This window comes from Arvicanthis niloticus, chromosome 17, assembly GCF_011762505.2.
Source record: "Arvicanthis niloticus isolate mArvNil1 chromosome 17, mArvNil1.pat.X, whole genome shotgun sequence".
Taxonomy (NCBI): Eukaryota; Metazoa; Chordata; class Mammalia; order Rodentia; family Muridae; genus Arvicanthis; species Arvicanthis niloticus.
This window is the reverse complement of record NC_047674.1, coordinates 7,276,052-7,292,426: the sequence shown is the minus strand read 5'-3', so window position 1 is coordinate 7,292,426 and position 16,375 is coordinate 7,276,052. Positions and strand designations below refer to the sequence as shown.

The following is a 16,375-nucleotide window of genomic DNA, read 5'->3' as shown; positions in this document are numbered from 1 at the left end:
TGCTGAGGGCAACATAACTAAAACGCCATGTCTTATTCAATTCAGAAAGGAGTAAGAAGTAATCTTTGATAGTCCTGTTCATTTATATACTATTCTGCTTGTAGCATATTATATCTCATGGTACATAGTTGATTTATTTGAATCAATTGCAATGAATGCATGGCTTCATTGTCTTAAAGGGCTCACAAAATTTGTTTATGGCATTGCAAAATAATAACATAGATCCAGTGAAATTTCTTATTATTTTCTATATTCCCCATAATACCAGCTATTGTCTTAAAGGTTAACAGTCATTCAAAAAGTAGATATTGAATGAATAAATGAACCAGCCCAAATCATATGCTATAGTTCTTGTTGTCAAAGACTGTCAACTCTAATGATAAAGAACGGAGGAGCAGAACAGAAAAAGGCAATTTCATTTGTAGTATATCAGGTGATAGATATAAAACAAATTACAAAGACAATATATATTGTGATTGTAGAGAAAGGAATTCTCATTCCAATTCATGGTGATTGAAAAATGACTTTCAGTAAAAGGACAATCTCTTCTGTTAATTTTCAGTTAATTCTATTTCATGATGAGTATTAGGGAGGACAGAGTGGTGGAGACTGCTAGTTTTACATAAACCTAACTCCTCTGGTGTCTGGGCTCACAGTTGGTCAGTCTTTCTCAGATTCCTTTGTAGTTGGGCATGCAATATGAAAAAAAGGCATAGCCACTGGAATGTGACCAGAAGTGGGATTCCTTTATAGACGTAGACCTTAAAAACACAGGAAGGCTACCCTTTCCCTCTCCCTTTTTCCCTCTGTCTGGAAAGTACAGTGACTTCAGGGTCCTAGAGGGTTATAGATTCATAAGGAAAAATGGAACCCAGATCATAAAATACTATGTGGTGCAAAAATCTCTCCAAAGAATGCCCACATTAGACTACTACCATATTTAACAACCTTTGTTTCATTTGTCTTGACTCATGCTTATCATTTTGTTGCCAAGTTAGCATAATTTCAAAACACCAGCATACCCAAACCAGTGAGCATTCTAAACAAAGGTATATAGACAAAGTTAGTGACACAGGTGAGCTGGCACAGAGTCTGTGGGTTAAGAGGAGTTGGCCTCAGTGATAACAAAGGAGTCAGGCAAAGTAGAAAGGGTGTTAAAGGTGAAAACACTCCATTATTACCAAATCCTCTGACATTGGAGAGCTATTAAGCATTGCAAACATGGTGTATGTTTTATACTCCAGGCTTTAGGAAGATCAATTTAGAATAGAGATAGATTAAATTAAACAGACCAGCATGGATATTATTACTAAAATTTATACAACCCCGTAATAACTCTAGAGATTAGTGGAAGCATACCAACCTGTCATATGACTTGAAATGCTTTGCTGCATCCATTTGGAACCTGCCCATCTATCCTTAATGAACTATAAACATTCCACCAGCAAGCAAAATTTCTTATTTGTTTATTATGGTATTTTCTATACTCAGAAAAGCTCTGATATATAAAAGGAAAATTTAAAACATTGGTTGAATGTGTGTTTGTTTTCAGATACATTGAAATAACCATGGAGTATATAATTTAAAATGTTCATTGGGATGAATGAAAAATATGTTTGGGAAGGAGGGGCAGCTCAATGGTAGACTGCTTGCCCAGCAAAAGTGAGGCCTAGAGTTCAGCCAAGACAAAATGAGAGAGGATTTGAAGCGTGGGTATTAAGATAGAACCAACAAATAGATTCACAACTCAGACAATGTAAGGAGAGAAATATAGAGCATTGAGGATTAAATTTAAAAAAGAATTACTATTAGTAAGGGAGAGAAAAAGGACTGATCAAAAATATACTTAAGTTAGAGCAGATAGACCCTAGAAAATAGAGTCAGTAGAGACCACAATGAAGACAGTACTTAGCTGGTACAGTACAACATGCAGACCTGAGCTTAGATGCCCACCATCTGTGTGAAAAACTGTGCATGGCAGTGGACAGCTGTAACCACAGTGTTGAGAACAGAGACACAAGAAGGATCCCAGGGGCTTCTAGTGAGTGAGTCAATCAGTTAAAATGGTGAACTCAAGGTTTAGTGAGAGACTTGTTTCAAAAAGTAAGGTGGACCGCAAGTAAGGAAGGCATGTGATATTGATTAACATTCATGAGCACATATATGCTTGCACAATTACACACACACACACAAACATGCTTGCACATGGACACATATGGATACACAGAAAGGGGAGAGAGGGAGACAGAGAGACAGAGAAAGACAGAGACACATAGAAGCAGAGAAACAGAGAAGAAAAAATTCAACATGAAGAGAATACCAGCATTTCTGTATTGAGGCCATAAAAGCAACTGCAATAACATCATAATTACTCTTAATCTGATCAACACATTAAGAAAACTGAGGCCACCTTTCAGGAGAAGGGCAGTAGAAGTGACATTTGCTCTAATCAGTATGTAAAATGATTCGCTAAATAAGGCAATAAACACTAGGAAATCTAAAACCAAGTACACGTTTAATAGTAAGTTTTCCAAGTACAATTTGCTTTAAAATAATTTTTTATTATTCTGACTATACAATTTGATGTTTCTACTGTTTTTTTTTTTTTGTATTGTTCTGGATTCCTTTGAATTTTTGCTTTTTTAAAAAAATCTAGACTTTTTTTTTTTTTTAAATCTAGACTTTTATTTTAATCATACATGTGAACAAAATTATTGTTTGTGGTTTTCTTTCTCTGGTGAGAAACCCAATAATTTGTTTTTTATTATTTGTTTATCTTCCTTAGGTAAATATCTATTCATAACTCTGTTCATTTTAAATTGTATTATCTCTATATTATTGGTTTTGAAACCAAGTATAACCATTGTTGGTACAGGAATTTAGATAGACACGCTTGTGGCTGGTTCATAGATCCACCTTTAATTTTAAATAGTGGGTACTCATTGTTGTATTATGGACTGTCAGGTGTCTTACAAGATTCATCTTTATCTAATAATGATACTGGAGTTGTACTATAAGGGTTCCGTTGAGGAGAGAGATGGTTCAAGGTGACTTGATAATACAGCACACGAATGCTTGCTTTATTTGAGGCCGGTCTTGGTATAGAAATTTTCAACATAAATTGCTTAGAAAGGTATAAGGTAATAGGAAAACATGACTATGGTTTTCTAAACTTGCAGTTTTCCCCAAATAGATGTACTTTTAGGTTTATTAGGGAAAGCTAAATGGAAGTTACTTTATGCTTTCATGCATATTTACATACAATGCAGATTCTGAAAACCTTCTACTTAAAAAAAAAAAAAAAAAAAAGAAGAAGAATGCACTTTTCCCTTTGAAATTTGTAGTCGAACAGTAGCATTTTCCATTCTGGGGCTGGAGGAAGTCAGGCTTTGTTCATCAATTCCTTGCTTATGCCGCCTTAAATGTATAGTTTTCTTTCCGAGTTTGCTCGCTATCAAAGTTGAAACATCTGTTTCTTTTGTTTATGCCAACAGATCTCACAGGCACTTGGGCTTTCACAGAAACCGTTCATGCAGATGCCAGCCGGGTGTGGGCAATTAGTTGTGTAAGTGCCAAGCAAGCTCACACTCTGTATACTTATGGATAATCATTTCCACCCCACCTACAGGTCTCTTCTCTTTATCTTTTTTCATCTTTAGTGTGTAATTAAGCCTCTGTACTGCATCCAGAACAATGTTTTATAGTATGAATAAGATTCTCAGAAGGGCTGAAAATCTGTGTAATTTTAAAGTCCCTCAACCCCTCATTTAGTAGATTTGAGTAGACAATGGATTTCAGAGGGATTCTCAGCACTGAGAAATACATTTAAGAAAAAAATGAGAGAACTACGCTCAGCAGCTACGCAAATCCCTGCCAGGGCAGCACTTTCTTATGTTGAATAAAATCCTGGGTTAACTATGTATTGTAGCATTTTGCAACAAAAAAGACGCTTCAGCTTTCTTATTGCAAAACACCTCAGGGCCCAGTAAATTAAAAGTTCCCTGCAGAGCACACAGTATTATTTCTTTTGTATTAGAATGACAAGAATACAGTTAACCATCACAACTGAATAGTTACAAAGATATCAGAAATTAACTCTGTAATGGTGGATTTTTATGATTAAATTGACTTGAATCATCACAGAGACATACTTCTCAGGTGTAGATGACTGTGGGCAGTACTGTTCTGTCCACTGGCTTGGGTCTCAAACTGAATAACGAGGAGAAGGGGGAGATGAGATAGGAAAGGAATGAAGGATGAGAGGAGGAAAAGGAGAGAGAGAGAGAGAGAGAGAGAGAGAGAGAGAGAGAGAGAGAGAGCGCAAATAGCTAAGTAGCAACTCTCACCTCTCTGCTTCCTGGTCTACCCAGATATGAGGAGCCTTAGTCCCATACTCCTGCCACCATGGGCTGTACCCTGCCTTCCCTGTCACCATACCTGGTATGCCTTCCTTGCTACCGTGGCCTATATAATAGTCAGCATTCTCTACATGAACAGAAGGTATAGAATGAATATTGGGTTTAAATGAATGTGTGTAGTACCATTCTACCCATGGTTTGGTCCTCAGATTGAATAAAAAGGAGAATAGGGAGAGGAGTGAGAGTGGGAAGGAGAGAAGGAGAAAGAGAAAAGAAGAAGGAGTAGGAGGAGGAGAAAGAGGAGGAGGAGGAGGAGGAGAAGGAGAAGGAGAAGGAGAAGAAGAAGAAGAAGAAGAAGAAGAAGAAGAAGAAGAAGAAGAAGAAGAAAAAGAAGAGAGATGAGAGATAACAAGCATCAACTCTCATCTCTCATTGCTTTTTGGTCTGCCTACATAAGAGGAATCCTAGTCCTACTCACATATACATATATTCACATATATGTTTATAAATGAATGAATATTATATATAATATTGAATATGTAATAATGGATATATGTTCATTTATTATATATTGATTCATTCAAATATATTCCTTTATATATATGATAATATGATAAAAAGAGCAAGCAAGCAAAAAGAGCACGCTTCTTTCTTATCTGTTCTTTATACAGGCTGCAAGTGGAAGGTGTGATCCAGATCACTGGTGGATCTTCCCACTTTCAAAGATCCACATTAAAGGTAGATCTTCTCGCCTGAAATGATTCAATTAAGAATATAATCCCTCACAGGTGTACCCAGCTGTTTGGGTTTTAATTAGTTCCAGATATAGTAAAGTTGACAACCAAGACTAGCCACCTCAGTTCTACCCCTTTTCAACTTCACACATAATCATATCTCCTTATGTCATGCTTAATTTCTAAATGAAAACAAGAAGCAGGTCAAAAATTATGCCTATCATGAAATAATTATATCTTGTACAATCACATATGCATCATATAGTTAATCATGCCATAATTATGCCTAACATGCTATTCTTTGTGTAAAACACAAACACACTATAAATTTTAGAATAGGTGGTAATATTCTTTGAGGAACATTCTTTTAAGTATTGTAAACTTAAATATGATAATCTCTCTCTCTCTCCCTCTTTCTCTCTCTCTCTCTCTCTCTCTCTCTCTCTCTCTCTCCCTCCCTCCCTCCCTCTCTTTCTTTTAATTATCTTTAATTGTTTTTTACAATCTAGTCATTAGCCCCCTCCAGGTTCACCCTCAAAAGTTCTTCATCCCATTCTTCCTCCCCCATCTTCAAGAGGATGTCCCCCCCACCCCCAGGCCTCCCCACTCCCTGGAGCCTCAAGTCTCTTGAGGGTTACCTACATCTTCTCTCACTGAGGCCAGACCAGGCAGTCCTCTGCTGTATGTATATGTGTTGGGGGCCTCCCATCAGCTGGTGTATGTAGCCTGATTGGTGGCTCAGTGTTTGAGAGATCTTGAGAGCCCAGGTTAGTTGAGACTGCCAGTCTTCCTATGGGGTTGCCCTCCTAGTCAGCTTCTTCCAACCTTTCCCTAATTCAACTAAAGGGGTCACTGGCTTCTGTCCATTGGTTGGTTGTAAATATCTGTGTCTGCCTCGTTCAGCTGCTTGTTGGGCCTCTCAGAGGGCAGCCATACTAGGCTCCTATATTCTCTTAACTGATGTTATATTACATGATAAATATTCAAAAATAGAAAAGATAAATATCTGTACAAAACACCTGCTCAACAAAATATGACAGAAAAATCCATGTCGATTATAATCTTCATTGTAACTGGTCACATTGCCAGCTGATATTTCAAACTACCCCTTTTTATTATCCATTCTGTGCTTCTTCCACTTTCAGTGAGTTAGTCAGCAAGTCTTAGTTCTTTTCCTAGATGAGTGACCTGAAGGGTCCTGAAGGATCTGTGCCCTTTGTCATCCATCCTGTATGAGGCTGTTGTAGTTTCCTATTGTTTTTAATCATAGGACATGGTAACACAAAGAGATGCCCTAAAGATCTCCTGTACTCCAGTCATAGCCCTTCTTACCTCCATTATGGAGCAGAAATCCAATTTTGTCTCAGTAATCTGGATCAACTACACCTCCACCTTCACCCCAAACACTGTTATTCCTTTCCTAGCCTGTTGGCTTATGGACATCAGAAGCCCAAAGTGGCCAGGGAAAGTCTGGACTTCCAGTTCAATGGAATATTTCTTGTGTCTCCTGGCAGAAGTGCTTCCTATCTGGAACCAAAGTTTTAAGGCTAGCAGAAGTTAAGGATACAGGAAAAGAAAGTAAAAATCTTCCTCTTGGGTCATGATCATGGGCTCACTGTGCCACTTCTTTGGCTCTAAAGTGGGTTCCTTGGTCAGAAGCAGTGCTGTGTGGAATACCAGAATAGTAGATCAGGCATTCTGTAAGTCCATGTATGATGGTTTTGGCAGAAGGGTTACATGCAGGAAAGACAAACCCATAACCAGAATAAGTATCTAATCCAGTAAGGACAAAGTGTCATTTCCATGGAGGAAGTTGTTCAATGTAGTCAACCTACCACCAGACCATTGGCTGGTCACCAGGAGAATTGGTGACCAGAATCTGAGGCTCAGGATTGGTCTCTGAGGTTGACAGATCTGTTGCTCAACAGGAGCTTATAGCCATGTCAACGTTGGTGGTGGCAGTACTTTTTATAGAGCCCATATAACTTCAATCATTGCTATCATGCCACTTTGTTTATGGGTCTATTGGGCTGGGGAATGACAGAAGTGGCTGGGGAAAGAGTCCACAGAACACATCATCCCATCTCCTTGATTACTGAACACTTCTTCTGCTGAAGTTCTTTGAATGAGAATTTACATTTGCTCATTTGGAGAGATCAGATACTCCAAATATGCCATATACTCCTTCCCCAGATCGATTTCTCACCAGTTTCCCAATCATGTTCTTCCCAAGCCTCTGACTATCTAGCCAATCCACTGGCTAAAACATGAACCAGTGAACATCAGGCCATTTTTTCCTGATGTATGATCATGTGAACTGCCTGAAGTTCTACTTACTGTGAAGATTTCCATTTCCTAGGGCCTTTTAGGGTTTTCCCAGAAAGGGATCGTAATTTTGCAGCTGTCCATTTCTGAGTAGAGCCTGCTTTATGCACAGCCCTGCCTTTTCCCCTCAGTTGACTATAGGACACACCCAATAAAGTTATAAGTGCATGCTTGGCAGCAGATGGTTTTGTAACAGGGGTAGGAGCTATAGGCATTTGGGCAACTCATCATGTAACATGTTTATGCCTTCAGGACATGCTTGGGCCTGATCACAACTCTGTTTGGTGATGGACTGCTTGTGTGCCCATCCTACCTTACAACTTGGTGGGTCAGATAACACTCAGCTCATGATGGACAGTTCAGGTTGCTTGTTAACTTGATGTATCCTTATCAAATGATCAGTTTCCATTAATGCCCAATAGCAGGCCAAGAGCTGTCTCTCAAAGAGAAAATTGTCTGAAAATGATGGTGGAGCCTTTCTCTAAAATCCCAAAGATCTGTTTTATGATTCATCTGTATGGCTTGCCAAAGGTTTCAAACAGCACCCCTATCTACCACTGCCACTTCAAGTATCACTGGGGTGGCTGGATTGCATGGTTCAAGAGCCTTCTGCTGTTTGCAGTCCCACTCAAAGCTAGTAGCTTTCCAAGTAACAGGGCCTCTGGGCCAGAGTAGCACACTCAATTGAAGAAACATATGCTGTCTCCAGAATTCAAATAGGTCCACAAAGTGTTGTGTTTCTTTCTTGGTGGTGGGAGGGGCCACGTGCAAAAATGTATCATTCACCTTAGAAGGAATATCTCTGCATGTCCACACCACTGGATTCCTAAAAATTCACTGAGGTCAGAGGATTCTTGAATTTTGGCTGGATTTCTTTTCTATTCTCTGATACACATATGTGTTACCAACAAGCTACCAAAGCGTTTGTCATGGCTCACTTGGTCCAGTCAGTATAAGATCGTCAAGGTAGTGCACAAATGTGATGTTTTCTGGAAGAACAGATGGTCAAGTTCCCTTTGAACTAAGTATGACACAGGGCAGGGAGTTAATTTATCCTTGAGGTAAAACTGTAAAGATATACTGCTGGCTCTGCCAACTGAAAGCAAATTACTTCCAGTGGTCCTTATGGACAGGTTTCATGAAAAGAGTATTTCCTAGATCAATAGCTGCATGCCATGTGCCAGGAGAAGTACATGATACAGCAGCTGCAATTGGAGTCACTAACTGAGTTTTCAGTAGCTGTCTGGCATTCTCCATGATCCATCTGTTTTCAGCTCTGGGCAGACAGGAGAATTAAAGTTAGGTGTGGTGGGAACCACCACCTCAGCATCTTTCAAGTCCTTGACGGTGGCACTATTTTCTGAAATTCCTCCTGGGTTGTGATACTGGTTTCGATTCACTATGTTCTCTGGCAGAGATAACTCTAAAGGCTTTCATTGAGCTTTTCCAACCAGAACAGCCCTCACTCCACAGGTCAGGGAACCAATGTGAGAGTCCTACCAACTTCTAAGTCTATCTATCCCAAATATAGATTCCAGAACTGGGGAGATAACTATAGTATAAGTTTGGGAACCCACTGGACCTACTGTTAGTCAGACTTCAGTCAAAAGTCCATTAATCCCTTGACCTTCATAAGCCCCTACTTTAACTGGAGGGCTACAATGCTTCTTGGAGTCCACCAGAATCAACATCAATTTAGAACCTGTATCTAATAGAATCTGAAAAATCTGCTTGTTTCCTCTCTGTGCACATTTACCCTTGTAAAAGTCTGTAGGTCCCTCTGGGAAGCACTAGGAAAAGGCTGAAAGGAAAATCTCTTAGCTATTTTGTCAAAGTTCAGCCTCAGGGGAACCTAGCTTTCCCTGTATGCAAAGGGTTCTGGGTCTGCTAATTGGTTCAGGTCTGGAAATTGAATCACAGGCTGAGGTTTCCTTTTGTCACAGTCCATTATAGCCCTTCTTCCATTATTTGAGAACTTTTCTGCTTATACAGACCAAATAAAATAGACTAGGCTGAAGAGAAAATCTCTTCTGCACTGTGTGGAATCATCAATAAAAAGCAGATGGCCTATTAGCAAAAGGCAGGGAGTAAGAGGTGATTTTCTGAGGAGAGAGGGGAGAGAGAGAACGAGAACAACTCTGGGAGTTAGTGAAAGAGGGGATGAATTTGCCATCCAGACTTGGAGGTATGAAGGTAAGGAAAGGTAACCAACCATGAGGCACACAGAGAACAGCATAAACAGGTACTAAGTTATGAGCTAGTCAGTGAACAAGCCCACGCTTACGGCTTAGGCAATTATTCAGGAATAAATAAGCCTTCCAGTCATTATTCAGGAACTGGGGTTTGAGTGAAAACGTCTGAGGTTACAAATGGTGCGTTGAACATGGGGCTAGAAATTCAAATTTAGAGCCTGAGAAATCCTGGGTGGAAGATGGTTTCCTAGTCAAGCAGTGGGAAGGGAAACCACAGAGTCAGTGCAGAAAGTGATTCAAAAAAAAAAAAAAAAAAAAAAAAAAAAAAAAAAAAAAAAAACCAAAAACCAAACAAAACAAAACAGACCAAAAACAAACAAACAAACAAACAAAAAATGTTCTGCTGAGTAGAAAACCTTGCTCTGCTTCAGGGCTCATTAGTTGCAGCTTCTCCAAAGCAGAGAAGGATTGGAACGCATGCTACAGAGCCAGGTGCTCTGTAGGAAAGGTAAAGCTCAATTCAGGCCCACAGTGGTGGGATGTAGGGTGGAGTGGGGGCTGCCAGACCGAGCTGAAGGGGTAGAGCCAACTGCTACAGGCACAGTCTGGCCTGAGGACCCTGCAGATTCACAGAAGAGCAGAAGAAACACTTTTCTAAAGCTGCAGTAGGACTGAAAAGCCCCAAACTTCCGAACTGGCAATGTAGACGTTTAAAAACAGTAAAAGGGAAACAAATATTTAGTCTGAAAATAATAAAATGAAGTCCTCAAAGAGAGAATTCAATAATATTAGAAAGAATTCTCCAGAGGAAAGAGTTTAGAGGAAATTAAATAGAGAAAAAGATATTAAGTTTAGAAAGTGTTAAGAGAAATAAATACATATAAAAGATAAAGTCTCTGGAGAAGAGAACGAAAAATAGAAATGTTTTAAAAGGCACATAGATGCTAAATAAAATAATAAAAAAATCAGAACATAGTCATAGAAATACTGAGTTCAAATATAAAAAATCAAGTTTCCAAAGAAAGGAGAGAGAAAAAGAAATAAAATAAAATCTCCAAAGAAAAGAGAAAGAAGAAAAATAAAATCTTTGTGGAGAGAGTTTGAGACATTAAAAAAATAATTCCTATGTTAAAAAAGTAAAAAACATTGCAGAAGAGGGCATCTGGACCTTGATTAATTTTTTTGACTGGGAACATAAAACTAAATATATGTTCAGTAATGATTGCATGTATATACATATATGTATATATATGTATACACACACACACACACACACACACACACACACATATATATATATATATAATCCTTTTAAAAAATCAGAATAAAACAGATTTAGATAAGGGGAGGACTGAAAGATGGACTATTAGCATAGAGTCCATAGAACAGAGATTAGAAGATTAAATCAAAGTAAAGAATTTTCAGAGGAATTCAATCTGGAGCCTACAATGACAAAGAATGACAGTTAAAGGTAGCTCCATATTAAAAAAAAATCCACTAAGTCTTGAGAAATCAGAATGACAACTTGCAGAAATGCAATATACTGAGTTAAGAGTACAATTATGTTTGAAGCCTCATTAGAACAATGCCATATAATAGCTTATATGTTTTATTTTGTCGGCTTTCAAAATTTAAAATATCATACAATTGATACATATCCAGGATTCCAATATGCTTTTTTTGTCTTGAGTTCTAAAAAGGCTGATTGTGAGATTGCAAATTTATTACAGATGCTGACTGTCTTGGAGATACCTTTACAGATCAAAGCTGACAATGCTTCAACATATGTATTCATTAGATACAACATTTTAGACATTATGACATAAAACATGCGACTGGGCTATCTCATAATCCTACAGTAAAAGCGACTGTAGAGAAATCTAACAGGACTTTAAAGGAAATGCTCATAGAACAGAAGGGGAATATGGGATCTTCCAAAGAACATTTAAGTAACGCTCTACTGACTTTACGTTTTTAAAATGTCAATGAGAAGGATAGCATAGCTGTTGAAAAGCACTAGATCTTAGGACCACTAAATTAGATTAGCTTGAACAGGTGATAACTCATGTTACGTTGGGGAAGAGGTTTTGTCTTTGTTTCAACACGAAAAGAACAGTTATGCATTCCATCAAAATTAATAAAAATTAGATTTGTCAAGGGAAGTCCTTCTGAAGATCTAGGCCTCATCCATGAAGAAAGAAAGCAAGTACGAAACAGGAAACACAAATGCTGATTCCTCTACAGGGGAACAGCTCAGAGACACGAAATTATCTCTGCATAGGAAAGAAATCTTGTTGGCTACAGAGTTCTTAAGACTTATCATGGCATCCTTTCAAATGGCATGGGTAGAAATTTATATTACGGTTTGGATATATTGTCCAAACGGATTTAAAAAGTTTGTTTTTAAAGGTTTTCTTTGTTTTTAACTTATCAATATTTTGTAAGTTATGAGAAGGGGAGAGAAAAATAAGCCACAGGTGGAAATATTGCCACTGAAATGAAGGAGACAAGAGGCAACCACACCAATTGGATAGAAATAGAGACTAGAAATAAAGAATAATCAAGAAGACAATACATGCTTGATGCCTGAGACAGTCTCAAGTTGAGGGAGGAGAAAAGGAAACTAGTGAGGAATTCTGAAATGTAGGTGATTATATTATATTGATTTGTAGTTCTGAGATTATGCGTTTGGCCTAGATTTTTAATTGCAAAACAGAGGAACAAAGTCCTTTATTGGCTGAGAGAAGACAAAAATTAGAATTCATTTTATATCTCACAGAGAGGAAAAAATACGTTAGTAAAGTAAGTTGATTAAAGAATGTGAAGAAAAGTTATTCTACAATAAACTGTTTTTACTATGCTGATTCCATAAGCATTTATACACCAGAGACCATTTTCATCCAGCAGTGAGGCCAGGAACAGGTGGTGTGAATGCGCAGTGTGCTCATGGTTCCCAGCAGTTGACATAAATTAGGACAATATCTAGTTAAGAATGATTCAAAGGTAATTATGTGATAGTAGAATTTTTATTTGTTTGAAGCATGGGTCAGTATGTAGCCTAAGTCAGCCTTGAACTTGAAGTTTTTCTGCCTCACTTTCTGGAATGCTGGGATTACAGGAATGTACCATAATTACTTGGGATATGGTCCTTTTTTTTTTTTTTTCCAAAAAAGAAAATTATCACATGCCAAATACTAATATATCAAGAGGAGAAAAATCTCTCATTTTTGAATCAACTGTGTGATGTTACCTGTGTGATTGTTACTGACAACTGGGTGTTGAGTATCACTGTGGTCAGTATGTCTGGAGCTTACATTTCATAAGATCATCTCTTTTTGTTTTCTATTCTGTGGAAATGTGTACAAGGTGAAGGGCATCACTCCATCTTCTGGTTCATAGCAGACTTAGCTTTCTGATAATTCAATCTAACCACCTCACTTGACCTAACTGAACCAGTTCAGTGTAGTTCCCAAAAGGCTTTTTGAGGTTGCAAGCTTGTCTCCTTTCTCTGACTCTGTAGTTTGGGATAGGAAAGCCAGAGCTGCTGAGACTCTTTAGATCCAAGTAGAAGCTTGAAACAGCAGTGAAAAGAATGAAACAAGCCATGGTTCTGATGAAATGACTTCATCACTGAAGCAAACCCAACATCTGTACTAGCTCAGAATCTTCAGCTTTGAGAATCAGCCCATCTGCTCCATTCTTTAAACCACTTTGGGTCAGGTGTTTGATTGTGTTCTAATGTACTATATTGTAGTGAAGAAACTCTGGTTCCATAGTTTGAAATTCTAAGACTTGAATCCTGGTATTTATAGACATAAAAACTCAGTTGGCAAGTTTTCCACTGACTTTGATCTGAATATAGCCATTTTTTTTTTAAAAAGTGGGAACAATATTACCAGAAAAATATAAGTATTAAATACTTTGCTTAGAACAGTTCTTCATAATTATTCTCTGAAATATAACGTAGTTTTGATATACAAATTCAAACCAGTCAATTCCTTATGTGAAATTATAAGAAATTTAAATTATTTCTTCTCAAGTACTGATGAACATTAATGAAATACATATCTTAATTCTTGGACCTCCCTTAGGTTTAAAATAAGGATACTTCACAGGGGTGCTGAGGCCCAAATGATACATCTACAACAAAACTCTTACATAAAAGGCTGAGGAGACATTGAAGAAGAGGCTTGGAAAAATTATAAGAACCAGAATGTGTCTTCTCGATATGACCAGCAAGCAACAACAACAATATGGCTGTCTCAATAAGATCAGAACAATTCCAAAACCAGTAGATAGCACAACGTCTATGGGAGAGATATCACAAGATGAAGAGATAGGCAATTAATGACTGTTGAGAAACCGAATTCGCCTTCCCCAGAAAGGAGCTCTTTAATTTGTTATCCAATGTCAAGTGGTCAGTGGTAAAAACCACATGTGTAAAAGCAACTCAGAATGGAACCAGCATATCATGTTTCTATATTAGATAACATATTTGTAGCAATATCATTTAAAGGAAAAGAGACCATGAATGAGAGAGAGAGAGAGACAGAGACAGAGACAGAGACAGACAGAGACAGAGACAGACAGAGTCAGAGACAGAGACAGAGACAGCGAGAGCTCTGGGGTAGGGCATGGATGAATTGAAAGAAGGAATGGGGTAATGTAGTGATGTAAAGCTTTAATTAGGAATAACATTTTAAAAGAGTGCCCAAGGGAGCATAAAGGAAACAATTCAGGGCAAATAGAACCCAACCTGTGTATACTGACAAACAGCAAGTCTGATTGTCAAAAGAATGAATTCATACAAAAAGCTTGGACTTAAAACAATATGTGGTCATAGTTTGAGAACTTCTCAGTGTTGTTTGGTAAACAGTCTCAGAAATTGCTTCTGTTGCACACATGCACATTACAAGATGGTGAGAGCATAGGTTATTTGGTACATGTTGATAGGATTGAGAGGGCTGTTCTGGTTTGAATTAAACTTTTTATGAGAGCACTTACTGGTATCCACTTCAGTTACCACGATTGGTTTGGAGAACTGAATCCGGAATCCCCAAGGATAATCTCCAGTTCCTTTGAATAGTCTCACAGTTCGCTCACGGACTGCAAGGGAAGCAGAGAATGCATTTCTCTGAGTTGACATTCCATACTATCCACTATTAAGTACTGTGCGAGTATCATGTTTGCTTTTTGATTCCACGTCAGGCCTAATAGATATGTTCCAAGCAATACAAAGTAATAGAATATATTAATTATACAAAATTCTGAGTTCCATCATAATACTTTCATACAGTGTAGTCTAATTTAATCTTCACAACAGATTATGATTGTTAATATATTTTTATAGAAGAGAATATTGGCATGGAGAGTGTAGAGAGGTTAAGTATTTGTGTTAGGAAGATAAAGCTTACTACAGTTAAACAGTACTACACTTTAGGATTCACACTGAACCACTTTGTCATAGCTACCCAAAGCGCAAACCTAATGTGCTTAGATTTGTAAATAAGAGAATTTATTACAGCGTTATTCATGAAAAAAAATTTAAAGACAGTCTATAAAATGATGTTTTACAGGAAGCCAAGAGGAGTAAAAATTTGGCTCACTAAGAAAAATACAGGAGCAATTGGTTTTGAAGAGGTTGGAACTGGTACATTTGGCTGCATTGTCAGTGGAGAATCCTAAGAACATCACAGTAAGAGTTCATGAATTTTTTACTATTTATTCATGTGAGTACACTGTCACTGTCTTCAGACACACACCAGAAGAGGGCATCAGATCCTATTACAGATGATCGTGAGACACCATGTGGTTGCTGGGAACTGAACTCAGGACCTCTGGAAGAGCAGTCAGTGCTTTAACCACTGAGCCATCTCTCCAGCCCCAAGTTCATGAAGTTTTTACAGTCATCAGGCTAATTTTAATTATTGTAGTCCAGTTATCAATTCACTTTTCCTCCTGTAATTTTCTGCTACTTTTATATTCTTTTCTGTATCATTTTCTCTCTCTCTCTCCTTCTCCCTCCCTCCCCCCCCGTGTGTGTGTGTGTGTGTGTTTAATCCACTTTTCCTCCTGTAATTTTTCTGCTACTTTTACATCCTCTTTTCTGTAACATTTTCTCCCTCTCCCTCTCTCTCTCTCTCTCTCCCTCTCCCTCTCCCTCTCCCCCTCCCCCTCCCCCTCCCCCTCCCCCTCCCCCTCCCCCTCCCCCTCCCCCTCCCCCTCCCCCTCCCCCTCCCCACCGTGTGAGTGTGTGCGTGCACATGCATGAGTGTGTGTTTTCCTTACAAGTTCTGTTTATTAATCAGTTTAGATTTATTCATGACATCAACCTGTTTATCGATCATCTTGACTTTTCTCTATCTTAAAGCACTTTTCCCAAAATTAAGAAAATTTTCCAGGACTGAATTCCGGACTGCACCTCCCAGATCACGATCCCCTCTTTTCAGAACTGTTTGGAGTTATTATTCCTCAGAAATGAAGAAAAGGTAGCATTCCAGACTGTGAGCTACATTAGCACTTGGCTTTGAAGACTAACAAAGAGTAAATAATAATAAAGCATATTTGGAAACGTCCCTGAATTTCAGGAGTAGGTTCTTAATACTAGATTGACTCTAAGGTATTTGTGAAAATGCTAGGCAATTATAAGATAAGAATACTAGCTATTAAAAAGAATAGGGTAACCTAACATCTTACAGTGGAAATTTGATAAGATGCCCTTTCATAAAAAGGAGAAATGCATTAGAACTTTTGGGTAATATATTTT

General features: G+C 38.1%; 1 protein-coding gene across 7 annotated transcripts in view; it reads right to left on the bottom strand.

Moving 5' to 3' along the window:
• The window catches only part of LOC117722474 (uncharacterized), a 129,864-nt gene that overhangs the window by 68,317 nt on the left and 45,172 nt on the right, over nt 1-16,375 (bottom strand). For all 7 annotated transcript variants that reach the window (XR_013104573.1, XR_013104572.1, XR_013104571.1 and 4 more), the window contains exon 5: nt 14,614-14,715. Coding sequence is in view for 4 of the 7 variants with exons in the window: in XM_076914676.1 (XP_076770791.1) it covers nt 14,614-14,715 (102 nt within the window). In the remaining 3 variants the exon portion in view is untranslated. The remainder of the gene's footprint in view (nt 1-14,613; nt 14,716-16,375) is intronic.